This window comes from Mugil cephalus, chromosome 5 (assembly GCF_022458985.1).
Source record: "Mugil cephalus isolate CIBA_MC_2020 chromosome 5, CIBA_Mcephalus_1.1, whole genome shotgun sequence".
Taxonomy (NCBI): Eukaryota; Metazoa; Chordata; class Actinopteri; order Mugiliformes; family Mugilidae; genus Mugil; species Mugil cephalus.
Window position 1 is genome coordinate 6,257,581 of NC_061774.1, and position 26,716 is coordinate 6,284,296.

The 26,716-nt window shown below is 41.3% G+C and overlaps 1 protein-coding gene across 7 annotated transcripts in view; it reads left to right on the forward strand.

The window, feature by feature from the left end:
* The window catches only part of atp8a1 (ATPase phospholipid transporting 8A1), a 98,560-nt gene that overhangs the window by 62,809 nt on the left and 9,035 nt on the right, over window positions 1–26,716 (forward strand). For all 7 annotated transcript variants that reach the window (XR_007112818.1, XM_047584813.1, XM_047584815.1 and 4 more), the window contains 9 exons: window positions 1,764–1,936; window positions 4,488–4,671; window positions 6,737–6,847; window positions 12,158–12,232; window positions 13,560–13,682; window positions 17,402–17,480; window positions 18,607–18,668; window positions 18,967–19,023; window positions 20,006–20,113. Coding sequence is in view for 6 of the 7 variants with exons in the window: in XM_047584813.1 (XP_047440769.1) it covers window positions 1,764–1,936; window positions 4,488–4,671; window positions 6,737–6,847; window positions 12,158–12,232; window positions 13,560–13,682; window positions 17,402–17,480; window positions 18,607–18,668; window positions 18,967–19,023; window positions 20,006–20,113 (972 nt within the window). In the remaining variant the exon portion in view is untranslated. The remainder of the gene's footprint in view (window positions 1–1,763; window positions 1,937–4,487; window positions 4,672–6,736; window positions 6,848–12,157; window positions 12,233–13,559; window positions 13,683–17,401; window positions 17,481–18,606; window positions 18,669–18,966; window positions 19,024–20,005; window positions 20,114–26,716) is intronic.

The following is a 26,716-nucleotide window of genomic DNA, read 5'->3' on the forward strand; positions in this document are numbered from 1 at the left end:
TCCTCAAGGAAATGGTAAACTCTGCTTATCACACTCTTTGATTAATAGATTGTGCCCCAAACAAAGTGGATTCTTTCTCACACGGACAGTATGGGAGCTTATATAAAGCGTGCACTCAGACTGAGGTCTAACCACTCTGGTCCCTCAGACGGAGTAGTTGTTCCTGAATGGAGATAATGTAACCTACCCTGACCTGAACACACATGCACAAATACACACCCGCCTGCCCACCGCTCACCATCTCGTGCTGTTTTACACACCCCACCAGGGATGGCTAAGTCCTCACAGCTGCTCCCCGCTTGTATCCTCTTGCTCAGTTTCTCTCTTCTGTTAATCCATCATCTCTTTCTCTGCGTGTCTCTCACTCTCCTTCTCTTGCTTAGTGGAACGTAAAGCCTCTTTCTCCAAATATTTCCTTTAAGCTGGGGTTTCAGAGTTTTGTTATGCCAAGCGAACATTGCAGGGTCCCCCTGGTACAATCTGACTGCTCTGACATATCTGACCTCGGCACCACGCTGGACCCCTCCTCCTCTCGCTCGTGTTTTTTTAATGATTTCAGCTGTTTGGGCATCTGCTGTGCACATTAGATCCTATATATTTGCCTCGTGTTTTCGCATTAATAGTCAGTTTGTTAGTTTATTAGGGTTTCTTCTGCTGTTGGATGCAGATACAGCAGGACTAGTGTTTTGTGTATAATATACATACTGTACCTCTACTTGTGAGATAATGGTTAGATACAAAAAATATTTAGAAATGACTTCACCATCTGCAGCGAAGATGATTGAATGATTGATACTGTGATGATCTCAGCACCCCATCTATCCGCTCCACATGCCCATATAACCAGGGCAGTTAATCCTCCTGTCAGGCTCAGATTTATAGCTTTTCATCATCACTCATCATCAGAGCTGTATATACTGTAAAAGCAAACACGATCCATTCGCAGAGCTCAGCTGTGTTATCACCTCATAGCCAAGGTCTGAGCTTAGTAAATAAGAGAATGATAATAAATATCTAAAATATCAGGAGCATCTGCCACAGTTCGGGATTGGCACCAGGAGTGGACACATACGTTTTCCACTATTATATATCTGAGATAAGAGAAATATCCATAGTAACTTTTATTTAAGTCTACAGTCTTTAGTAAACTTTAGCATTGTGAGGAAATAACTGCCCTGTGGATTCTTCTCATTGTGAATGTACTGACACAAACAAAGAAGTAAATGTGTGTGCAAAGTGTATCAAGCTGTTTCAGGCTTTGACTTCAGCGTACAATTAGTGCTGTACATTTTTAAAACCATTTGTTTGATGTACTGCAACTGATTGTAATTTGCAAATTAAAAAACAAACAAACGAAAATCATCGACATTAAGGCCATTTTTTACATTAAAAGAAAGCTTTGAATTTTTTCTTGTCACGAGAAGAAAAATTGCACTTTCACTATTGGAGTTACTGCTAATGAAACCATTTTCATATTATTGTCTTATATTCTATCATTGTATTGTGTTCTCAATTAACTTAACAAACACAATTAATGTGTTATTCGCAGATGTTCATTTTGCCTGTATGACAAATGTTATTATAATGGCATATTTCTGTATTTGTGAATTAATCATAATTACACAGAAGTCTCTTAAAAGCCAATCCACTAGGGAAAAAAATACCATTTTATCTAACAACAGCTCACATTCACCTCCATCAAGTCGAAATTCAAATAACTTATGACAAGGGCTAATGTTTATGAAATTTTTTCCATCACGCAGAGAACGAGGGAAACGCTCAGTCACCACTGTGGAATGCTGGGAGATGCCCTCTACAAGGAGAACGACTTTGCTCTCATTATTGATGGGAAAACTCTTAAATATGCTCTCACGTTTGGAGTGCGTCAGTACTTCCTGGACCTCGCCCTGTCCTGTAAAGCTGTCATATGCTGCAGGTAAGATTTACTCCCAAAACAATAAAATAAGCTTGAGATGGAAGAAAAGAAGAAAGGAGATGTGCAAGTAAGGCTGTAGCTAATGGTCAAATGAATTCCTGTCATAAAATGCCAGAAAATCACAAATAATAGCCCATCAAAACAATCCCTGAACCAAAACTGGAAGTTGCTTAGATTTAGAAGTAGGTCGTGTTTTAAAATGACCCAAATTAAATTAAGAACTCTGTGGCTGATCTATAAATTATTTAATTGCCTTGAAGCTCATTCGGTGTTTTTATGGCAGCAATTTAAAAAAATGTGATAAATTTAAATGGCAACTTTCAACATGAAGCTATGCTGTTGACCTGCCTAGGCCACATAAATAATAGGAAGTACTTAAGCACTCAGGCAGCCATGACGGGCTCTGGGGCCGCAAGTCAGCACCACAGCAAACCTTTACATGCTACACTATTACTCTGTGCATTACGTAAAAAAAATTATTTATATTTTCCCCCCACTTTCAGCTGCCTTTGCCTTGTGCACACTCTGAGGGCACTAAGATACACTGGGAGATGAATGAGGCCTCTTAAAGCACGGAGAACATAAACATTAACAGTTTCACAGCTAAAGACAGACATGCAGTTTACAACATCACCTCCAGAGACTTTCTTTGCTGAATAACAGCAACTTAGGTGCATAGAGAGCAAGATCCTGTGAGGGAGGCTACAGGCTTTGGTATCATATGTAAGGTCAATTTGAAGTCTTGTAAAGTCAGAGTTTTTAGATGTGTCACAACTACGGCCCAATGTTAGTAGCTGCATAAACACCATAGAGGAAATGTCTAGTAGTATTTGCAGTAGTTTACTGTACAGTGCATTCATTGTCACTGGAAAGTTCACTGTTACTGCATCTCATATAAAAAAAACAAAAACAACTCAGGTTTAATGTGGCACTGATTAACAGAAAAACATTTTGATTAAAAGAAATTACGAAGTGATAAAATTCCTCATATTGGACAGACTTAAACCATCGCTGCTGCATCTGATTGGTTTTAGTGGTCAATAATTAGTGAAATAGAAACCACCTGTGTGTAGACAATGTGTTTCAGTTTGAATCAGTTAGAAGGCTGAGACTAAAGAAACTGTCCAGATACATGATTGTGGACATCTGTTTTCACTTGGCATTAAAGCTTATTTTCTTGTTGATCAGTGTCAAAAATGCAACATTCAATCTAGTTTGACTCCATGTACCTGGACTCCAGTCAAATAACATGAAAACTTAAAATGGTGGAAGTAACTAGCGTCTATAGACTTCTCTGACAAGCCCTTCCTCCTATGTTTAGTATAGTATATGAGACGTCATCACAGACACTGAGACACAGAGTACTGTAGATGACGTGCAACTTGCCAGAAAAGTAACTACGGACTGCAAGGCCTGTGATTGGTCCCCTTGGTGTTAGTGTGCTTCTGCTTTAGTATTTTCAGCTGCTTCTACATCTCCACAATTTCCAAAATGACAGTTTTGGATCAATAAAAATGCGTAGAAACATTTGTGTGACTCTTCTTCTGCAAAACTTCACCTAAAGTTTCAGTCACAGTTGTTGGAAGTGAAGCTGAAAGTGTTTGGGTTGTGCTTTTATAGAGCGAGCCACACTGACGAGAGCGCGAGTACAAATGGCTCGCACTGCTGTTGGCTACGTGTGTAGGTCACAGCGTCTATGTCCCGCAGTACCTTAAATGAGCCTTAACGCTCATGATGAGGTCCAACTGTTCCCAAAAATTACTTTGTGTTTATTTCTAGAGTGTTTTGAATGCCACAACCTGCTACCTGCCAATGAAATTTAGATTTTACAAAATATTGTTCTCAAGGTCCACTTAGAATTAAAACATTTTTATGTGCACTCCAATTATAAAATATCATACAATCTCACATCCATATTATCCTCCTGAAACCCTGCGTCCTCATATGGGGACATTAAGTTTTAGGTTTTATTGCAACTTATTCTGCTTCATTTAAACCCTTTGTCCTCATTAGTGGACATTTTAGTCTGCCATCCAGTGGTAGCAAAGGTTAAAGCTTATTTATTTATGCTTATTAACATTACTAGTTTGATATGACTGCAATTCTGTCTTGGCGCAGCCATGTTCAGTTATTGAAATAAATCATTTTATATTTTGTGTCACATTGGTTGACTTCTTTGTAATATAAATAATTCCAGTGTCCACATATGAGGACAGCAATTGGTTTGTTTTTTTGGTTGTTTTTTGTTTCTTCCAAAAACTACTGCTTCCTGTTCAAAGATGATGCTTAGTTTTTATGTCCTACTGATCCCAAGTGCATCAAAGAAACTAAAATGCATAGCAAATCAAAGCTCAGGTCTCGGGAGGTTAAATATTCTAGATTGCTCTTTCCATTCCATTCTGTGTGTGAGTCCCTGTTGCTGTCAAACTTTATCATTTTGAATCTTAGTTTCAGTCTTCCAAGATCTGTCCCTTTACATTTATTGTACTTTCTAATAAACACATGTATTTGAGTCAGTGTAAATTTCATCTTCCTTTTTCTTTTCTTTTAGAGTGTCTCCTCTTCAGAAGTCAGAGGTGGTTGAGATGGTGAAGAAGCAAGTGAAGGTGATCACTCTTGCCATTGGTGATGGTGCTAACGACGTAGGAATGATCCAGACAGCTCATGTCGGTGTGGGAATCTCCGGCAACGAGGGTCTGCAGGCTGCAAACTCCTCTGACTACTCTATTGCTCAGGTGAGTACAACGACAGGGGCGTACACCAGGTAACCAGTTATTCATTCATTCATTATCTACAACTGTATCCTTAAAGGCTTGTGGGGGGCTGGACCCTATCCCAGCTGTTACCAGTTCTTATTCTGATGAAACATCATAAATGAGCATTTATATTGTAACTTTGTCTTCTTTGAATAACTGCTGTCTGTTAGCATCACAATGGTAGGCAAAAAGAGTAAGAGAAAGACTGCATCAGCAGAAGACAATTAAAAAAAATGGACTTCAACCTTTCAACTTAAGAGAGAAATGACTGGATTAGGCGTTCACTCAGTTAGTAGGCACTAATATTTTAATGCTTCAACAGACTATCACAGAGATGCTTTAAAACTTCCTTCTGATTGTTCTTGATCCAGCCTGTCTTGCAGCGGTGTCTCCAGTTTTTCTAGGTTCGCACAGAACACACTTTTTAAAAAGACAATGCAAAGGATATATAAGATGTGTGGTTAATAGAATACCTCTATATGTGTAATTTTCCGCCAGTGATTTGGTCTCAGCTCAGTAACAAAAATATGTTTACACTCTGACCAAGCTAAAAAAAATACAAGTCTATATTTTTCATGCCTTGTCTTCTGAAATAAAAGTCAAGATTCCACAAGTTGCCTGTCCTGTCAATACCTTTTCAAGTGAATTATGTGTTAGTATATGATAGCTCAGCACATTGTTCTGAATAACAATGGGGCATGTGTCTGAAAAGGCTTGTACAGTGAAGAATTAACACCTGTAAAACAGGCATCTGGTGACACCTAACTCCCCAAATCAATACACAGAAACAGATTCCAGCAAAATGCTACTTCAATACATGTCTGCGTGCTAATAACTAGTTTGCCTGAAACTCTGGGTTGACATGTGATACCTGTTAGCAACAAAAGAAATTCCCTTCTATATTATGGCTCTGCTACACAGCCTCAGTACATCATGTTTCTGTTAAAGCCACAGGGCTTGAAAGTATGGGAAGCCACTCGTTTGTACTTCAGTATGCAATTACTAGACCAGAGAGTTGTGTTTGTCTTAAGTAGCCTCTTCAGTCTACATGACATGTAGAAATGGTATGTCTTCTAAAGACAAGTGAGCCCCTATAATCCATTTCGGTTGTATACCAAATGAAATTACACCTCCAGACTTCCAGTGGTACTTTCCAAATCTTCACGTAACGCCACATTGACTGTAATTTGCTGGCTGCAAACTGAAATCAATCCTGGAAGGCTGTATAACTTGTTTTTCTGTTCCTATACATGTTGACAGATGAGCTCCTCGTTGCTGTGGATCAGTTAGCTAGTTTTTAAGATTTTATACTTGAAAACTCTTATCTGTCAAAGAAAGAGACTAGAGAGGCCGAGGCTCCTCTGCTGTCCGTCTGTCATCGTCTCAGCTCTGTGTTAACTGATGTTTCATCCGGCCGTTTGCGGGGGTCACACAAACTGGGGGCCGCCACGCTGCTTTTTTTTTTTCACCAAGGAGCTCAGTGGTGATGCTGAAAGACAAGCGGGCCTTTAAATAAACAAACTTGTGTTCCTCTCAGAAATCCAAGTTGAATTCTCCTCCATCTGACCCCCCACTCCAGTTTCATAGACATTTTTAAGAACTTCTGTCGGATGGCAGGGCGGAGCGCTGAAACATGGCTCAGAGTTCTGTTCTAGTGTTATCATATAGCCAGAAATTGCACTGAAATTGAAAGTTCCCTATAGACCCTTAATAGTGGTATAATTACAAAGCCATTTAACTATTATGCCAATCCTTTAGAGACCAATACCCCCATACGAACCCCTCTAATTTCACCAACTCAGAGCTCGGCCCTACAGTCTTTGAATAGACATTTCTGGAATGTGTTAGTGAGAGCTTTAGCCACAGTGCCTCATCAGTCCTGTAGCTCTCTGCAGGGGAATGACAAAAGACTTTCTTTAATCTTGAACCTTCTGTAACTGCTCTGATCTCTGATTATGAGGAACCATTAGACAGTATACTGTACACAGACTTCTGCTGTTCATTCATCTTGTCGTTTTCCTCCATTTACTTCCCTCCCACACAGTTCAAATACTTAAAGAATCTGCTGCTCGTCCACGGAGCCTGGAATTACAACCGTGTAGCCAAGTGTATCCTGTACTGCTTCTACAAGAATATCGTCCTGTACATCATCGAGGTAAGTATCACACAGTAGCTCAGGTCCGAATGCCCTGCAATAAACCAGATATGAATGCAGAGCTTTGACATCCCCCCCGCCTCCCCCGAATGGCACAACTATGTAAAGGCAAAGATTCCTTGTTAGAGTTTCCATGTTTGTATTTCTGTTGACTGGCCTCTCATAGTACCTGCCAGTTTGTGCGGCTCCTCTGTGAATGGTTTGTGTTTCGACATATCTGGGCAGAATAAACAGGTACAATCACAGACATAAACGCACAGCAATGAAGGAATGAAGGGAAAAGTATATGTAATTAACAGGAAGTCTGTCTTTAGAAAGTCTGTGCCAAAGTTTGAGTCCTTAGAGTATTAATCCATGCACTTCAACTGAATAATGATGATTTATAACCATCACACTAGTGGTACAGTTACAGCCCAATATGCCAACAAGTGAGAAGTAGAATGATTATCTCTAAGTGTATAATGACATAATAATATTGTTGTAAGTATCTGGCATCAATATATGATATTAATTTAACTGAACTACATCTAATTTAGAATCCTGTCCTATCTAATTTTAACATATTTTGGAAAATAAATAAACTCATCAAGGTTTTCACATCCTATTGAACTTTTGCTCAACCCTGACATTATTTAAGTTTTATTGTACTGATGTGCCCGAGATGGAAAATAAATATTAAGTAAGAAATGCTGTTCTTCTACACTCACCACCAACTGTTCCTCTATGTCAGTGGGTGAGGTGAAGGTAGTTTCATGCATGTGTCTCCGTCGGTCAGTTGGTGTGCCGTGAGTCTGATACCGTTTGACAGATACCAGACCCGGTGCAGATTGCAGCTTCAGAGCTTTAACCATGAGTGACCAGACAGGTTAAGTGCTTCCTATCAGCAGCAGCTTTATCACTGGCAGTGCTCAGACGTTTTGATCTACAGGCCATTCACTTGGCGACGAAAGTAGCAGCTTTACGCTCTAAACGGTTATCTATAAAGTTCTATAAAGTGTGTTATCACATTTTGTCCCACACGGCGTCTCCGCAGTGGCACCAAATGGTCAACTGCACATTTTTTAAAATGCAATTGGAAATATGAACAGTTTAAGATTCTCTTTTGTTCGTCCCCTTTTGGTGACCTCTGATTCTTTAACATCGTCGTCATAGTTAATGTGCCATGAAAAATCAGTGGGCTACCTTCAAAATTCCAGCGTGTCTGCTTCTGGCTTATTGTGACCTGAAGTGAAAGAGGGTGGTTGGTCTCTTTCCAGGCTGTAACTGCATTTATAAATTAATTGAAACTGTTCCGTTACACTGCCCTTTCCTAGATAGAGGTAAAGAAGCAGGTATATATACCAAGTTCAAAGTAAAGTAAAATTCAATTTTCAGCAAATTACATTTTCTGTTGGCAAAACCATTACATTTTACATTTCTTCTTAACCACATATAACCTTGACAGTGTGAGTCATTGTTTTAGTTTAAAAGAAGTGGCTTATCTTTATTCTATGACCTTAATTTAAATTGTATGTGGACTGAGCCCATGATCACATCAAAACCCTGTCTTTTGGGGGTTTTGCGTTTTATTTTTTAATTTTTTTTGCGTCCAGCTCCACTTTGAAACATACCAAACCTCTTTCCTTTCAATAGTCTTTTCCAACAACTGGAATAACATCTATAGTTCTGTCTGCAGGGTGAGCAGCTTTCCAGCACACCTTTTGTTGCTCTGAGAACATAAGACCCCTCCCCCATGCTGCACTCCTTCAGGGGACTGAGGGCAGATAATAGAACATTTCTTAACTTTTTGCCTGCGTCAGTATTCCAAATGTGCCTGTTTTGTAAGAGCCTGACATCTAACACGCCAGCTACCCTGGGGTACTAGTAAAAGCTGCATTTGTTGCACTAATAGGTTTACTTTTGAGCCTGCATGTTTTTCTCATCAACCTTCGGGCTACCTTGCAAGAAGAGAATCGGGGATGTTGATGTGTATTTGAACTTTTTGTCGGCAGCGCCATTGTCCTGTACAGTGTGCATGTTACAATTTAAATACCAGACCTGGGAAACACTGTGTTTAAGCCTCTTTTCATCTCTTTCCACCGTTCATTTCATTCTTACCAACCGTCTTTGGTTCTGTATAAGAGACATGGAGTAGGAGGGTGAAGAATTCTCAGGCTTTTGTGGTAGATGTGAATGTGAGCGCAACTTTGTCTGAAGCTCTTGAAATATTTCAGGACTTTCTGTCACTCCAGTGGATGATCGGCAGAGTGTTGGAACTTCTTCAGAGCCTCTTTCTTTTCGCATTTTTGATCCTGTTTATTATGTTTGGCATTTATTTTCCTATTCAGTTAGAAAATAGTGCATGCACACTAACGGATAATGCACGGAAACCACAAAAAATCTGTAATAAAAATAATAAGCTCTAATGTCAAATACTTTCAGACAATAAGCTCAGCAACTTAATGAACCTCGGGCACAATTCACAACTTTGTTTCAAATTACACCGCTGATGATAGAACGGGAGTAAAAAGGATAGAATTTGGGCACATTAAAGCTAAGAGACCTTTCAAAAGGAAGCCATAGCAACTTGGTCCAAATAGACGATCCAGCTGGCCACTCAGGTTTGATTGACACAATGCCAGGGTGCTACAGAGGGGGCTGATGGACAAGTGGCATTTATGAGGCAATTACATGAAAGCCCATTCAGTGGAGCTCAGAGACGGCTGAGAGTAGCAGAGCAAAGCTTGCCGACCAGTGGCACTGAATTAATCCGCGCAGATCATGCCTGGCATTGTGAGACAGCTTCTGTTTGTAGCTCCACATATTTCCAGCATATTTATCAGCTCCTGTTTTATGTCTCCCTTTATTCTTTGCTTGCTTTGTATATGCATTCCATTAGCAATTCTGCAGCGCTAAGCTTAAGAGTATCAAGACTCACATTGTTGGGGACAAATGTCATACTCCCCCCACCTCACAGCCACCCCTACACAACTGCAGAGCTGCTGCCTTGGAATCAATGATTTTTCATTTGCTGATGAATATGCAAGTATTCTTATCGGCTCTTTTTTTTTTTTTACGGCTCCCGCTTCCCTCCACCGCTGTTTTTCACGATGTGCAGTGGGGGAGAGAGGCCAGACACACCCCTCCACTGAGTGGCACTCAATGAGAAGAAGAAAAGGGGAAGAAAAATCCTGCCTGGTACTTCCCCTAATGAGCAAATCAATGCATCTGTCCCTCAAGAGACGAAGAAAGTGAGAAAGGGAGAGAAGCTATTGGGACCCCAAGGACCAGGCCAAAACACTCACACAGAAGCAGTTACCACATGCTATGAATAGGAGCCTTTTTTAACTTAGCACAACAATATATCAGCTCAGAGCCTCTCATTGAGCAGAGCTGTAATTAATTCAGCAGTTTGACCTACCCGCCATCCTCTCGTTGCTATTACTTGGGCCACGTTAATGGTTGAACCTGCCTCATGGCTTGGGCTTCATCTACACATAACCCATAGCAACGGTATCAGAATGTATTTCTCAACAAGCCAATACCCAAAACGCCTAACGCCATTGTTGCATTGCCAGTGGATGTACGGCACATCTTTGGATTCGGAGCCACACATTCCCCAGTTCGCTTGAACGTCCCACATGGGTTTAAAAAACAGGCCTGCTCGTATGAAAGAAACAACATCATGGTAGAGTGCACCTGATGGAGTAGAGGGTGGGAGCTGCAATGGGTGGGTGTGACAGAGGGGGGAGGTGAGGGAGGGGCAGGACTTTGGGGCACACACATAAAAACAAGCTTCATCTACAGCTTCCCCCAAACCCATGACGGGAATGAACAGGGGTAAAGAATGGGGGGGGCCGGGAGGTGACATTTGTTTTCATGCATATATGCTTACACGATTAAATGGGAAGGACCAGCGGCAGATTGGTATTGGTCGCGCAGACAGTGGCAGTGGCGGGAGGTCCCTCAAACAGGCTTTGTCCCAATCTGAGAATTTGTAGCAGTCCATGCCTTCATAATGAAGTTAAATGAAGCGAGGAAATGCTTGGTTGGCCATGGCCAAAACACAGCACCCCTGATGTTCCCTTGACAGTTTTGGCAAACTGTCAAGCATGAGCAGGAGTCTGTACTGGACCACAAAGTGTCAGACAGTAATGCTGCGAGATGTGATTTCTAATTCACAACATGCAAACTATTTTTAGGTTGTGCAGTCAATTTACTCCAGTGTGTGTCATATGAATCTACTTTACACCAATAAAAATGCATTTTTATGCATTCTCCTTCCAGATTGTATATGTTGGTCAAAGTGCATGTTAAAATAATTCATTTAGAATACCTGGCTTCTGTCCTAATCTCAGAGGCATTGTTTTGTTCAGATAAGTATGACTAATCAAGATACGCTGATAAGATTTGTTTCCACCCAGCAGATGGTTTACATTACCTCTGTCTCCCATTCCTGACACAATATATCAAAGTCTCCATCATTCAGAACCCCACAGTCCCAACTCTGGCCCTACAACTAACCTCATCTGTCACCCACATGTCATCAGGTAGAAGCAGTGGGTAAGATATATGTTTGAAGGTAATCCTGTGATGAATCCAGGGGACAATTTACATCGCGGAGGTGGCATCTGGAGGTCTTAGCTTTCCCACTACCACTCATGGCTGTCTCGGTCTTTCTGCATTTCTTGAGTTTGAAATTTGGCTAAGATAGACGAATGACCTGTTGCTCAGAGGTCAGCAGTTTAAACTAAGCCGCACTAGTTTAAGGATATCACATAGACAAGAGACATATATTGTTGTTCCATTCTACTACATGAACATTATTTTTTGCTAGATGCATCTCCCTTACAAAACTTTGAAAGATATATTATCAGGGCTGTTCTCCCTTTGATTTGTTCATGTGATATGAATGATAAACCCTCTGTCTGAGTGAAGAATGTTGTGTGATGGAAAAATGGATTGTCAGTGGATTGTGTCTGTACAGGCAATGAGCCTGTCTTGAATTTGATAAAAGTAACCACTCATCCTCACTATGTCTAATAGAAAGCATATCCCGAAAAGACGATTAGAGATACTGAGATAAAAATGGTGTGCTGTTTTCACCATCTTGTTTGAGTAAAGCGGTATCAAATTCACGACCAAGTGCTTCACATGAGGAAAATGCCAGTATTGGTCGTGAGAGGAAACTTACCATCACGGTTCGCCACAGAAATTGATAAATACTTGCATACAAATTACAAATGAGTGATTACATTGCTTTTTTGGAATATTTTACTGACTCTTTTCAGATTCTGTTCTGACTCTTTATGTGGTTTTTGTCTTTCTTAGATCTGGTTTGCATTCGTCAATGGCTTCTCTGGACAGATTCTGTTCGAACGCTGGTGCATTGGCCTGTACAATGTGGTGAGTGTTAATATAATTTGCTCTCTAAGTAGTGCGTTTTCCCCTCTACCACTGTCCCCTCTTTGCCGCAGAACTGATTTGCCCCGGTGCCCCAAAACTGATCCTTTTATTGCGTGACTATGTCATCTACATCCTGAAAAAGTCCTTTATTTATGACCTGCTGTCAAGACCATACTCCCTCTGTGCCCCAAACTATGTACTGAATGTGAAAGAACAACAGCTTTGCTTGCCCCAAAGAGTTTAGTTATAAAGAGCAGCTGAATGATAAAAAGAATAGGAAGACTGGAGCAGCAAGGGAGCCGGCTGCTGATGTAGGGAGTCCCACAGGGCACCGTAATGGGACCACTCCTAATGAACTCATATTTCATATCTGTCATGAATTAAGTAGAAGGAAGAATGTGAATCTGTAGTCTGATCCTTAAAACGATGCTGTTAAGACCACACTGAGTTGAAATGTAACTTTAAACTGTTTATTAAAACAAACTTGATTCAATCAACAAAACAGAATGAGAGAACTGTGAAGTGAAATTTCCCGAACTCCTAATCACCAGCAAATGGTAATCATTTATGGGAGGGACAAGCTATCAAATTAAAAGGATATTTGCACAGCCCTGCCTCTTGCATTATTTCATAAAAAACCATCACCCCTCAGAACCAGTACTATATCGGGGGTAGGAAGAAGGTTCAGACTCTTACTTTATCTAAAAACGGAATTCCTTTGGCTCAGTGGGAGTCTGTTGGAGGCAGTGGGCTGAATCTGCCCCTCAAAGGAGGTCTTCTTTGGCCTGGCTCTGAAAAAGAAAGGAGCCCAGTGGAGCATGTCCTGTGGCCCGCTGGTCTTGCAGACTTAGGCCTCCAGACTCCCACACCAGATGGGCCTACAGGGAACTCACACCAATTGACCCACTGAGCCCCTCAGCCACACAATACCATCGCTCCTCTCGCAGCAGCTGCTATACAGAACATTACAACACCACTAAGAAATGACACTTCAGCCAGACTTAAATACCTGCTTCTTAGTCGAGAGCATTGCAGATGTTCATTGGGGATGGGTTTTGCATATGAACACACTTAAAGCATGACGAATCAAAATAAGAATCCCCAGAGGGTTTTAAGGTCAGTGGTCTTAAATGATGTAAACTTAAACAAATGGAGAGCAGAATGAAACTCCAGTAAGTTGAGGAGGTGGTGGGAACGACTGACTGAAGACAGGCATTACATATTACATTCATGTTCAGATCTTTAAATGAAATTAGTTTTAGCAAGACATGAATTTATCTCGGACATACCATTAATGTTTCTCTGTGTGTGTTTTTTTTTTATGCAGATCTTCACTGCTTTACCCCCTCTCACTTTGGGAATATTTGAGCGCTCCTGCAGGAAAGAGAACATGCTGAAATACCCAGAACTCTACAAAACCTCCCAGAATGCAATGGGCTTTAATACTAAGGTAATCTTCTATCATGTGTTGTCTATGTCCCTGTGTGTTGTCTCCTTCTCACAAGACTGGATAGAAATAGATTTACAATACCTTTTTTATTTCATTTTAGTCTTTTGGGTGTCTTTAATTGGGCAGATCATTTTCCTTTAGTTTTTGTCCTTTACCTAAAATAACATCAATTTCCTACAAATGTAAATAATGCATATTTTACGTATGTTTTTTTAGTCTGTAGTCGCACTTTGTGACTAAAAGAAGATGACTTTGACAGAAGATTAACAGTTGTTCTGGTTTTGGTGATTGGATACAACTCAGCTAGTATTAAATGTCACAAAACGCCCACTAACACTAACTTGGTAAATTGCCATTGTGTAATCCCAAGTTCAATTTTGGGATATACCAGATAAATGAAAAGGTCGGAACAAAACGTCTATCTTCAATTAACATCGCATTAATGACAGGAGACCCTGTTGAGTTGCTGTGAGGCACTAAAGCCTCTCCTGTTTCAATGAGCTGGCAGTTTAGTTAGTGGGTCCCCACTTGCGCCTAGCTTGACCTATTCTGTCTGGTTGTGGGGGCTGTCCGTCAGCTTTCCCCCGCTGGTAATAAAGTTGTCTCCTTCTTTCTCCATGCTGAGCCAGAGAGACTTCTGGACCCTCCTCACAGGCGTGGTGACCTGGTTAGCACCACATGGAGGTGGATTAAAGGCGGATTGGCCATGGTGGTCAGGGGCTGGGAAGGTCACATTGGTTGGGGGATGCTGCAGAAAGAATCGGAGCAAGGAAGGAATAGGGAGCGTGCTGTCATTTTGTGACGGCATTTGTTGCGGAAAATTATGCAATTTGTTTAAGTGGGGGAGCTGATTGTTCTCGGAGCAAGGGTGTTAGATCGCTGTCAGCCCACACGGTGCCAGACAGTTTTGCTGAAGACATATTCATTCTTTTAAAAATGACAGCATTTAGTGTTGAAGTTGTACCTTAAAAAATCACTGGCTTAGAAAATGTATCACCTTGATATTTAGAACTCCATATAACTTTCACATAGCATAGCGGACAGAATATCTTTAGGCTTTTAGCTGTAAGCTTCATGTGGAGTATTTCCACTACTTTCTGACATTTTGTATGGGGAAAATGGCCTTAGATAAAGTTCATTTTTGTCATTCTATTATAGATAGATTCATTTTATTAATAGATTAATGCGATAAAGGATAAACATTTGTTCTTCATTTAATTGTCCAGTAATTTGTATGAACCCTGTTGTAGGGTGGATTTTCCCTTCCTACACACATATAGGTTTTTTTTTTTTTGTTTTTTTTTTAAGTCTTCATTAAGTTTTCTTTGTGCCAAAGAAGGCTCACAAAAATATGCGTCTGATAGTTTGAGGCAAATGAACCTCAATTTTGTTTGGGACACATTTTCCAAGACCCATAAATGATGACTCGGCCAGGTCAGCAGGTTGTTTTTGCTGGCTTGTCCACTCTTTTCCCGAGATATTTTCCTTGCAGCTGGCCCGAGGCGAGGCGAGAAAATCCAGCAGGAATTTGGCCCCTCGAAGCCTGTCTTTCTGCACGCCTGGCTCTTTTGTACACAACAGATACTGTCTTTGTGAATTAAAGCTGTTTGTGTTGAGGTGCGAGAAGGGAGAGGGACCGTGTTAGGAACTGAAGGTGTGACTTCGGCTGTGCCGTTTATTCATTTTTAATTACGTAGTCCGGACACTATGTAATTAGAGTCTCCCCTTTATGTGGCCTTAGTAATTAAAGCAGTTTACCAGCAACTATCACCTCATACGCAGTACTTTTCCCTCTCTTATACGTTCGCCTTCTTACCTCATTCATTCAAAGGGAAAAAGGAAGGAGTGGGCAGCTCTGGAAGAATTTGGCTCGATATTAATTACTGGCTTTCGTACGTTTTGCTTTTTTTTTTTTTTTTTTTTGGCAATTAGGACTTTCACAAAGAATCTTTACAGGACAGAGCAGCATTCATTCGGAGAGGATCCTTGGCAACTCGCTGGGAAACAAGGCATATAAAGAGGTCTGGGTGGCTGGAGGGGTGAAAGGGAGGATCCCACTGTGACAAATGATTATGAACATTTATTGATTTCATTAACATTCATTAATGTGGAGAGCAAACTGTGGTTCGTCTGCACCCCCACGGTGTTTGTGGTGGGGTGGTTGAGGAGGAGGCTGATAGAGAGCCCAGCCTGTCAGTGGGGGGCTAATTGTCATAAAAGATGTGATTGTAACATTGGTGATAATTTAATACACATCTGACCGCCGAGACAGAGGAGTGGGGGGTTGCTTTCGGCCAGCCCTTGTTCAGTGTGTTGGGTTTTGTGTACACAGTGGGGGGGTGAGGTAATCCAGGGTGGGGGGTGGCTGCTGTAGGACTTTGTTTGGTTGATAGGAGAGGTGAGGAGGTCATGCCACTGAGGCCAACGTAGAACAACACTTCTTTCCTTCACTGTACCCAACTCTGCACCCCCCCTCCTCTTCATTTTCACACCCTTTCCTGTCAGGATGTTTGGAATGACCCTACGGTGTAAATGGTTTGCTAATAGCTCTTTTAAATCGACTCAGTCTATTAGAAATTCCAAGAAAATTTCAGAGTTGCTTACTTGTCTCCAGTAAGTCTTGTTTAATGTTTTACTGACAGGTTTGCGCGAGTTGTTGAAAAGCGTGTTTTGGAGAAACCCACTAACTTGTCAGCTGCCAAGAATTACTGATTAAAAAGAAGGCAGAGATTCAAATGGGATGCATGTCTTATTTTCTACCTCCTCCATCACCCGTTTGCTCACTGAGTCTGACAAATTTTCACCTCTCAGAACTAACAGCAGCGTCTGGGTCAGTACAGGGGAGGAAGACGGCACAAATGTGGACCGTTTTTTGGCAGAATGCGTTTCACGGCTGTTTTCATGCTACATCGCCCGTTAGTGTTTAGTTTGGCCTCGGCCGCTGCGTAATGTAAATTTGAATCAGGGTGGTTTTGGAGTGGGAGTATTGATTCAAACGACTCATCCAGAGTCCGCATGGCTCCGTAGACAGACACGCACGCAGACTGCGGTTCACGCCACAATTTTCCAGGCCTCTAATAATTACCATGAAAACAGTTTAATCTCTGTCGGGCTTGTCAGTCTCCCTGTGTGTGATGCTAGACTGATTTTTGCTTGTTTAAACTCTCCTGTCATTTATTACAACACCAGTTAAGATTCTCACATGAAAGGGCTGAAGCTTAATGAAATATAAAGAGAGGAAACTCACACTCACACTGGCAGCACGTACATTAATCTTGTATAATGTTGTTATTGTTTAGGCAAGTGTTTTCTTATTCACGTTACTTTTTAAATTTCTGTTTAAACAGAAGAATCCTTAAAAAGTTCAAACCTGCACATCTATAGTGTCCCCTTGCCTTTCACTGCTCGTATACACACTCAGCAGCCCTTCTTTCCCCCATAACACACGCAGAGGATATACAACGTGTCTGTCAGCGGGGTGGCCATTCAGCAAGGAGGCCCCGACAAAACCGCCACTTAGCCTAGCGCTGGGCTGGCACAAAGGGCCCAGGTCAGGGGTTATTTGGAAAGCTGGAGCTCCCCACACCCTTTTCTCATGCTTTTTTTTTCTCTCTCTCTCTCTCTGTCTCTCCCTCTCTCTTATTGGAATCCCCTGCCACCTCCAACCCCTCCTCCTATTGCCTCCTTCCCCTCCATCCTTCTTGCCTCTCTTTTTGCAGGTCTTCTGGGCCCATTGTCTGAACGGCCTCTTCCACTCCGTCATCCTCTTCTGGTTCCCCCTTAAAGCGTTCCAGCATGGTAAGTAGCTCCCAGAGACTCCTCCACAGCCCTCGGTGGACTTGGCGAATAAAGGAGGACAGTCAAACACACATACTTTGTCTTAATTAGTTCTCTCTTTATCCGCCTGTCATGAATTGCAAACATGTGTGTGCTCCGGCCTGAGCAATGCACACTAACAAGTGTATGTTCACGGATGCACTAAAGACAACTGAAATGCTTTCGCATGCAGCTATTGTCACTTCATTTTTCTTAAATCAGCCAGAAACGCGTTTGTTCATTGTCCATAAGGGTTTTTAAGCCAAGCAGTCTCTTTCTGTGTGTGAAAGTAAATGTAAAAGTATAATTCACAATAACTTGATTGATCCATAGAAGGTCAATTGTGCATGTCTGTGCACATTAAAATGCAAGGTTTCTGTGTGTGTTCAGAGAGAATAGGGATCTTTGAGCCGGTAAGTCTTGGCTGGCCAGAGCAGAGGACCACACAAGCTTGGGCCTGCTCTCCAAAACAAAGGCGCCAAGCCCCTTCATTCTGACTGACAGGCTGTCAGCAAAGTCTCAGCGCTCACAAGACATGTGACCAGCCGGAAGTAAAGGGAAAGGGAGCCTCTCTTTCTTTCTTCGCTGGCAGTCGCACACTGTTGATATTTCGGACCCAACCTAAACACACTTTGGGTGTGTTTTTGAAGCAGCATGTTCTGCGTGACTAGCGGTTTATTTCAATCCTATTAATTTTGGAAGGTTTAAGAAAAGGGTCAAATTCCTTTTTAATTGCAGAATAAATATGTTTTATGTTAGAAAAAACAATGCTGTCCTCTTGATTTCAACGGTGAGCTAGCCAGAATGTTTAATTTCTGAGCATGGTTCATAAACACCAATTTTGATTTTCAGTCTTGCTGATGGATTTTCATACAAACCTTTCCTTATAGTTGCGAAAGACTGAATTAAGATTCCATTTGCTCAGAGAACAGTGATGAAATGCAGTTTTTGACTGTAGTTTTCACTTCCCTGTTCCACAAGTGCTTCATGTTAACATTCTCCCTGAGATCTACTTAGAGTATTATCCTATGTGTGCTGTGTGAAACCCTGAGAGCTGATGAAAGACAGCACAGGCCCTAAAAGCCTCTGTTGTTGATTCCCTTCACAGATACAGTTTTTGGCAACGGAAGAACTCCAGACTATCTCCTTTTAGGCAACATGGTTTACACAGTAAGTGCTCCGATCTTCTTGACAGGCAGACTTGACAGACTTGTTGTGTTAAAGAGTTCTGGTGTCCGAGCCAAGTGTTATCAAATTTCAGTGAATAAACATACGTTGTAGTTCCTCCTTGTTCTTCTTGTACTTTTCATTTTGACTGCAGCTACCTTTTCAAATTTGTAATGCAAAGTAGATAAGATATATTTTAATGTAAGTTCAGGCAGGTCATGCATCCCGTGTTCACTCTTACTGCTGGAGATACTGCTGGGACAGCCTGGGTTCAATGACAGTGTGATTTGTGTCTCCACAGTTTGTGGTCATCACAGTTTGTCTTAAAGCTGGTCTTGAAACCTCATCCTGGACCATGGTAAGTTGAAGGCTCTCACCTCTCTTGTTATTTTCTCTGTTATCTATGTTCAGTTTTATGTGACCGCTGATACTTTTGACACATTTTACATCCCCGTCTTGTCTCCAAATCTCTTTATGGTTTGGTCTTACTGGGCTTGTTACGGTGATCCCAGTGAAATGTGTGGTGACTCTGTCATCTTGTCAGGGCCTGTTCTGACCCTTGCATTAAGATCCGATCTGGACAATCCGTTCACGTAAAAGACAGGTGTGAACACCCCCAGGACGCGTTGAGACGCATTTGAGAGATCTGATCTCTGACCACATTTGGAAGAGGTCTGATCGCATGCGTCCGCATGTTTCATCATTCTTCTGGTAGAGAACGCAATGCGCAGTGAATTGCATTAAATACCTCCTGTACTCTTCCGCTGAGTTTTGTTTCATTCATTCAGGAAAAAAAAACAAACACGTTATTATAAATGATTGCCTGAAAAAGAAAGAAATCCTGTGAGTTTGTTTGTTCATTAGTAATGAGGGTCTTTTAAAATATCCTTTCCCAGTAGCTGTTAACTGACTGAAAATAAATGTTGTTTCCAGGGTTGGTGTTACATGGAGCTATATTGGAAGTTTTGTGCAGATCTAACTTATAATATTATATACTATATATACTATAATTAGTGTGTGTGCCAAAGTCATGACACACGTACATTAAACAACACTGTAGCAGCGGTATAGATCCATTAGAAACATCAGCTGTTATAATATTCTGTTCCACCTCAGATGAGGTTCACAGAGCATGAAACTGAGATTAGATCTGGAGACGCATGTTAATGTCAGGTATGAACACACTCGCGATCGGATAGCCCAGATCGGATCTTATTGCAAGGTCTGAACAGGCCCTCAGAAAGCCCTCAATGTAAACTTGTGTAAATATTATCAAAGCACAAATCTAAAGTAAATAGAGAGCTAAAACATTTCCATTATTGTCCTCTGATTCTCCACAGTTCAGTCACATTGCCATCTGGGGAAGCATCGGCCTGTGGGTGGTGTTTTTCAGTATCTACTCCTCCCTGTGGCCCCTCATCTCTCTGGCACCCGACATGTCAGGCGAGGTAAATGTGCCCATGCATATTCTTACACACACTCCCTCTCTTTTTCTTTTTCACTTTCTCAGCTTCGTCCACTGCTAAAACTGAAAGTGCTTGTATAATCATCTATCACAGTCCAACATGTAGACCTTTCAAATTAATTTTTTGCATAGAGATGCTTGTGGGAAAATTCGGAGTCAGACTTGACACAGGTCTTTGTAAGCAGAGCCAGAGGAGTGTAAACTGTCAGACCTCTGGCTTGTGTTGCATAATGACTTAATTGGGCCAATTTGCCCAGTGTTTGTGTTCCATTTCCCTCCCTTGGCTCTGAGTATCCACAGGTGACAGTGAAACAGAGAAGCAGTCTAGAAGCTAGGCCTAACAATTTAAAACTCCACACTCACCCCGAACAAACCTAGAAATTTTAGATTCAGGAAACAACCAGAAAACCTTTGTTTCTTTTGTGTTATTTTCTTATCAATGTAATTATTGTCTGACCACATGTGGTTAGTGGGAACCCATTAAACAGGTGACTTTAACCAGTGCTGTCTGGGGAATGGAATAGACAAAACCAACGTCTTACAGTAAATATAAAACTTCAAAAACAAAACATGCACACCTCTCAAAACATAGAATATGCCATTCAAGCATTGAATAGTCACTCACTGGGATGACTTTTTGAGCTTTAACTAGAACATTTTGCGCAGAGAGTACAGTGGTGTATACCGCAAATTGTTCCTTATATAACAGGAAAGATGGTCTGTTGACAAATCTAAATTAAGAACATGTTGCCTTGTGAAAAACAACTTTGAGTCTTATGGGAAGTACAATTTAACCAAGCTGCTCCATAAAGTTACATTCAGGTACCACAAGGTTTAAAAACTAAAATATTTCATTGGTTATGATTCTCTTGAGAGTAAATATGAAGCCATTTTACATATTATTGCTCAGTGTGTGATGATTAAAAAAAAACTGAGTTAGAGGAGAAGATTAGTACCACTCTCATACAGTCTGCAGAGGGATGGCTTAGTTTAGCAAGACTGAAAACAAGCTGTGATTTTGTCCTCCAGTAACAGAATCTACCTACCTGCACCTCTTAGCTCACTTATTAACACAATATGGCTTCAGCGCAAAATCTCTATGGTTTCTTTATTCCACAACAGGAAACAATCTGCTCAGAAGTATTGGCTGGTATTAATGCAAAATGTGTTTTTTTTGTGCGAGTTCAACAAAGGAGACATAACGTGTTAATTAGTGAGGCTTTCTGCAGGTTGGTGGGTTTTGTTACATTTGGACAGAGCCAGGATAGCAGTTCTCCCCTTCCAGTGTTTATGCTAAGCTATTTTAACCAGCTGTTGGCTGTAGCTTCATATTTACTGAGACATAAGAATGGTATCAATCTTCTCATCAAACTCTCTGCCAGAAAGTTTCCCCATAATGTCAGGCTATTCCATTAGGAGCTGCAATTTTTAGCCAGATGTCCTTCCTTTCTGACCAGCTCTGCTGGGTGGATTATCATAGTTTGTACTTTTGGAAGGGAAGGGTTTTGTTGCAGATTTGATTTGTTAAGCTTTGGACAGTAGATTAAAGTGTTTACGTTGCATATAATGATAGCATCCACTTATGTGTAACATAAAGAATTGCGTCTTCTTCTTGTCTGTCAGAGGTTTGTTTAGTATCTCATAAGTCCATGTGGGCTGGGCATTTAAAACATAAACAGAGAAATGCTGAACTCAGAAATGCTTGCTCAGTCACACACGCACACAGGTGATAGGGGGTAGGATGAAGCTAATATGCCTGTTTGTGGAGCCTGGTGCTTTCATCCATGCCCTGCAGCACTTGACTGAAGACAATAATGGTGTCCTGTGGGTACATGGTAACTCTATGCCCGGCCCTAACTCTGGGATGCCAGTACATCATCAAACGGGGACACATCTCTCTGAAACCTGAGACGGCATCACAGGCACAATCTCCGCTTCCAAGACCATGTAGTCTCTGAAGAGCAGGATTATACTCGACCCTGATGCAGCCTCACATATTTCTCCACCGACTCCCCAATGTGTACTTGAAACATCCAAACAAAAAAAAACAACAAAAAAAACAACTGCGCTCTCTGTACTTCCATCTCTTTTCTTTTACCCTCCCAGCTTTTTTCTCTTTTTGTTCACCCTCTCTCCACCTCTGCCAGTTGAAAAAGTGCCTGAGGGCCAACAGCATAACAGACACCAGAACTCCCTTCTCCTCCTGTTTCTGCTCTCACTCACTACCCAGCGCACCGCCCTTAGCAAGAGACGCCGAGCAGCGCTCGGCTCCATGCGAACGCATTCATCACTGTCAGGTAAAATATTCTTTGGACGATTGACAAGGCAGGTGCAGGATCCATCTACAAAACGTCGTGAAACAGCTAGTATGTTTTTTCCCAGGTACTCCCAGACTGGCTCAATCCCTGGGCACATATCTCATCCTTAACAAAAGTCTGTCAGAAATATCAAAAGAAAATGTCAGATTATTCTGTTCAGGCGGTGCATTCTGCCACACTAAGCCGCTTAGCTTCACCTCGGGAGATGTCTCGCGTACGCTCTGTCACACTGACCTGCTGTCATGCCTCTGCTATCAACACAGCTGTCTCCAGTACAGTCCATTCCTTCTCTCTCCTCACTTTTCACACACACCTTTGCTGCTTTTCAATATCTGCTGCAGGCTGCTGTGAAGCACCTCCCGCTCTGTCAGACTCAATTACTCGACGCCGGCGCATGGATTTTAGACTCGGTTAGGCTGCATCAGATTCCCCCAGAGGTTCAGCAACGGAGATAAGAGATGTTTTCTCAGAGAGGAATCAAATTACCAAGAAGTTTGATTTGTGGTGTGCCAGGAATGCAATCAGACTGATGTGAGATATTGATAAGATTAGCACGAGTACAACTTTACTTGACAGGTTGATATTAGAAATTCTTTTGAAATCTATCTCTATCACTATCACCATCTCTATCACTATCACCATCTCTATCTCTATCTCTATCTCTATCTATATCTATATCTATATCTACATCTATCTACATCTTATGTAAAATGAAGTCTCTTGTTTTTATTTGGAGCAGCGGAATGTGTTGTCGTTTAATCGATCATCTTTCACTGAGCAAATATCTAACAAAGGTTTGTGTGATAATGTCAGACCCTGTTAGCTGCAGTTAGGATGGTTCCCACAGACTCTGTATGTTTACATGATTGTTAATTATTTTCCAAAGTAGAGCAGAGTTCCTCTGTTTCTGAAGTTACCTTCTTGGTTTCAGTAGCGTTACAAAGCCAAGTGAAACATTTTTTTCTCTTTAAGATGTTCATTCGCAACATAGTTAAACTTGAATTTGATGCCTCAAAGCAACAAACCCTTCTACTGATCACTGCAAGGGTTAATATGCATTGCAGTAGTCTATCCAACAACTGAAAAGACTCTTGTAATACATTTATGAACATTTCACATTTACCAGACTGAGCTGTTCTTCACTAAACAAATTGACCCCAGTTGACACATGACAGATTTTACTAAATGTCATGTTTGCTTCAGAGTTTGTTCAGATGAGATGGCTGCCATTTGTTCGTATTTGTGTCTGTATGAACTTTAGAGAGATGTTTGTCTAAGACTTTTATTCATCAAATACTGATTCTGTCCTGTTATTGCCATCTTAAATATTCCTGGTATCCATTATTTTGAGAGATAACATGGTGGTATTACTGACCTCTGTTCACCTCCGTAGTGTCTGTAGGGTTTCTGGTCCACGTATCATATTTGTGTGGTTTAAAACCTTTGGTCCTCTCTTGGCTAATGATTGATACACCACAACACAAAGTTAGCGTAATAACAGACGGACTGATGTACAGTAGGGGTGAAAATAAACATAAATTTTTTCAGCCTGCTGTACACTCTGTAAACACCATGTGCGTAGTCGGCCGTGAGGCTGCTGACTTATCCGTGTTTGTAGAAAGATTTTTTTCTCTGTTTTTCTAGTCGATGTCTTGCTGTCTTTGCTAGACGTCACATAGGGAGCATGGAGGGGAAGAGAAATCCAGCTGAGAAAGTCACTTGTTTGTTTTCCATACAGACCATTACTTGGAATGTATATTGTCCGATTTGTCTTTACTTGTGACTTTTGAGGAAGTTTTCTTTTTTCTCTCTCTTGCTCCTCTGTGTTGTCTGATTTGTCTTGACCATGCTGCGTCAACCATAAGAGGTTCACTTTTTATTTGCACAAGAAAGTGTTAAGGATTTGAGCCGCTTTTGGCCGAATGTATCACTTCATCCTCAATTTCCCTCCTCTCCTTGAAGCATGTGTGGTGTTTTATGAATAAGTCAGTTGGAGAATCAACATACAGTACATGGGTGCAGACAGAAGTCTGAGACAGGATGCAACTTAGTCTAACCCTTCTCCTCTCAGTCTACCCGAATAAAAAAGTGTTATACAAAGAGCTCTGTGTACTCAGGCAGCCAGTGTCTGAATATTAGCATCTTTGAGATGTTGTGCAGCTGGTAGAGCGTTATGAAGTTTGCTTTTCTTGTTTTGCTGAATCTAGAGCGTACAGTGAGCTTAGCTGTGAAGTAGTGGATATTCTCAACTCAAATTTACCATTACAATGGCAGGCATTAACACAATTCACAATGGGCTTTCCTGGGCATGTGCAGACAGATGCCAGATTCTGTTGATCAAGTCTTCCTGGAAAAGGATGCATATAAACACCTAATTTTGTTGGTTTAGTAACGGTATTTCCTAGAAGTTGCCCAAGAGATGAAGGATTTATATCATTCAATAAAGTTGCATCCTGTATCTTTGATGTTCTGTACGTTTACACTTCTATACAAACAGGAGACACTGAGTGAACCTTGAATCTGAACAGCTTTAGTGGAATACATTTGGGTGAAGTGCCTCCCTTTTAAGAGCTCACAGACCCAGACTTGTTATTGTTCCTCTTATAGAAGCACTAACGAGCGGCCATGATGTACAGATGGTGGATTTGTACTAATATACATCGCCATTCTCCAACATGAAACATAACGGTAGTAAACAGAAACATAAACACTACAAAATGCAAAGACCAGGTTTTGTTTCCCATGAGCAGCCGCAGTAAAATGTTACATTGAACGTTATACATGTTGCTGTGGATCGGTACACTAGCCCTCAGCTATTTCTTTACTGGCTTAACATGCCATTGCCTTACAAAAATACCTCGCCCAGTGGCCATCTTCCCTCCTTCTTCTGGCGCTGCTGCTTTTGTCATTTCAAGTTTATGTTTGGGATCTTGAAGAACCCTCATATTAAACTCATATTAAAATATATTAAAATACAGTGTTGGAAATTTAAAAATAGCACAGGAGTTTGAGCATCCTGCTGGACTGGAGCTCTTCTGAGAGCCAATGACATCACTGGTTACCAAATCTGGGTTCCGCTTTGTATCTGGGTGAGTAACACAGAATGTAAACACCATTTGTTTGGGATAGTGTTGTGCTAATATGCTACCAAAGAACAGTCTCCTCTGACAACCATGCTATCACCAAACTGTCGCTGTTTGGAACAAGCAGGAATGCTCTAACATCTCACTGCAGGCTCTTCACTAGCTGGCATCTGTGCACATGTGCATGTGTGATGTTTCTGTCTGTCTAGTCTCGCGTCTCGTCTGTCTGTGTGTGGGTGTTTGGCCGTGAGGGGGTCGCGGCCTGTCAAAACACACCCCTACATGCCAACGGACACTACTGTCTGTCCACCCAGACAAGTTTATTAGTTTGTCCTAAAAATACAGCCCTGCTCCCTGGACCTCTCCCACCCCGATCATCTCCCGGGGGCCCCCTGGTATGAGACATTGCTAGCATCCACTAACACTGCTGGCCCCCACTTGTAGCCATGGAGCCTGACCAGACGCCTGAAGACAAACATTTGTTGTTTGTAATTGGTCAGATTAGTTTAGATTCTGGAAATCGATGAACGAACCAGGAATTAAAGTCATTTGTTTTTTACTGTTGTTGAGTAAAATGCTGGTTATTGTATGAAATGTAGATACTCATGGTATATGATTTAATGGCGAAGTATTAGCCGTGTATGTATGTACATATGGAATATATAAATATTGTTCTTAGATAGAACTTGTGAAAGACTTACACGGTTTATTTTCCGAGCTCTCTGACTTTGATTTAACACACTGAGTAAACATCCGCGGTTTCTATTCCAAATACTCTCAAGACAGCTTAAACACCCCCATTAAAATGCATGATACACTGGATGAAAATAATTAAACTGACTCATGACAAAAAAACAAAAACAAAAACAGTAAATGTTTCCATCAGGGCTCCATAATTTCAAAATTGACATGAAAATCTCCTGTGCTTTGAAGCAATTTTCCCTCATCTCATGCATGCTTGGCCTCCAGGCGACACAGAAAAGCTCCATTCATCCAACGTCTCAAACCGTAGGAAAAAGCCATTTTTGATTTCCTTTCATTTGGGATTTCCTCTGCCCCGCTGTTTTGTCAGACATCAAAGTCAATTTGCAGGTAATGGTGAACAGCTAATTTGAGCAAACCTGAGCGCTGTGATGGTTCTGACAGTGATCTGTGTGTGTGCATCCTTAAGGCCGTGCTTGTGTT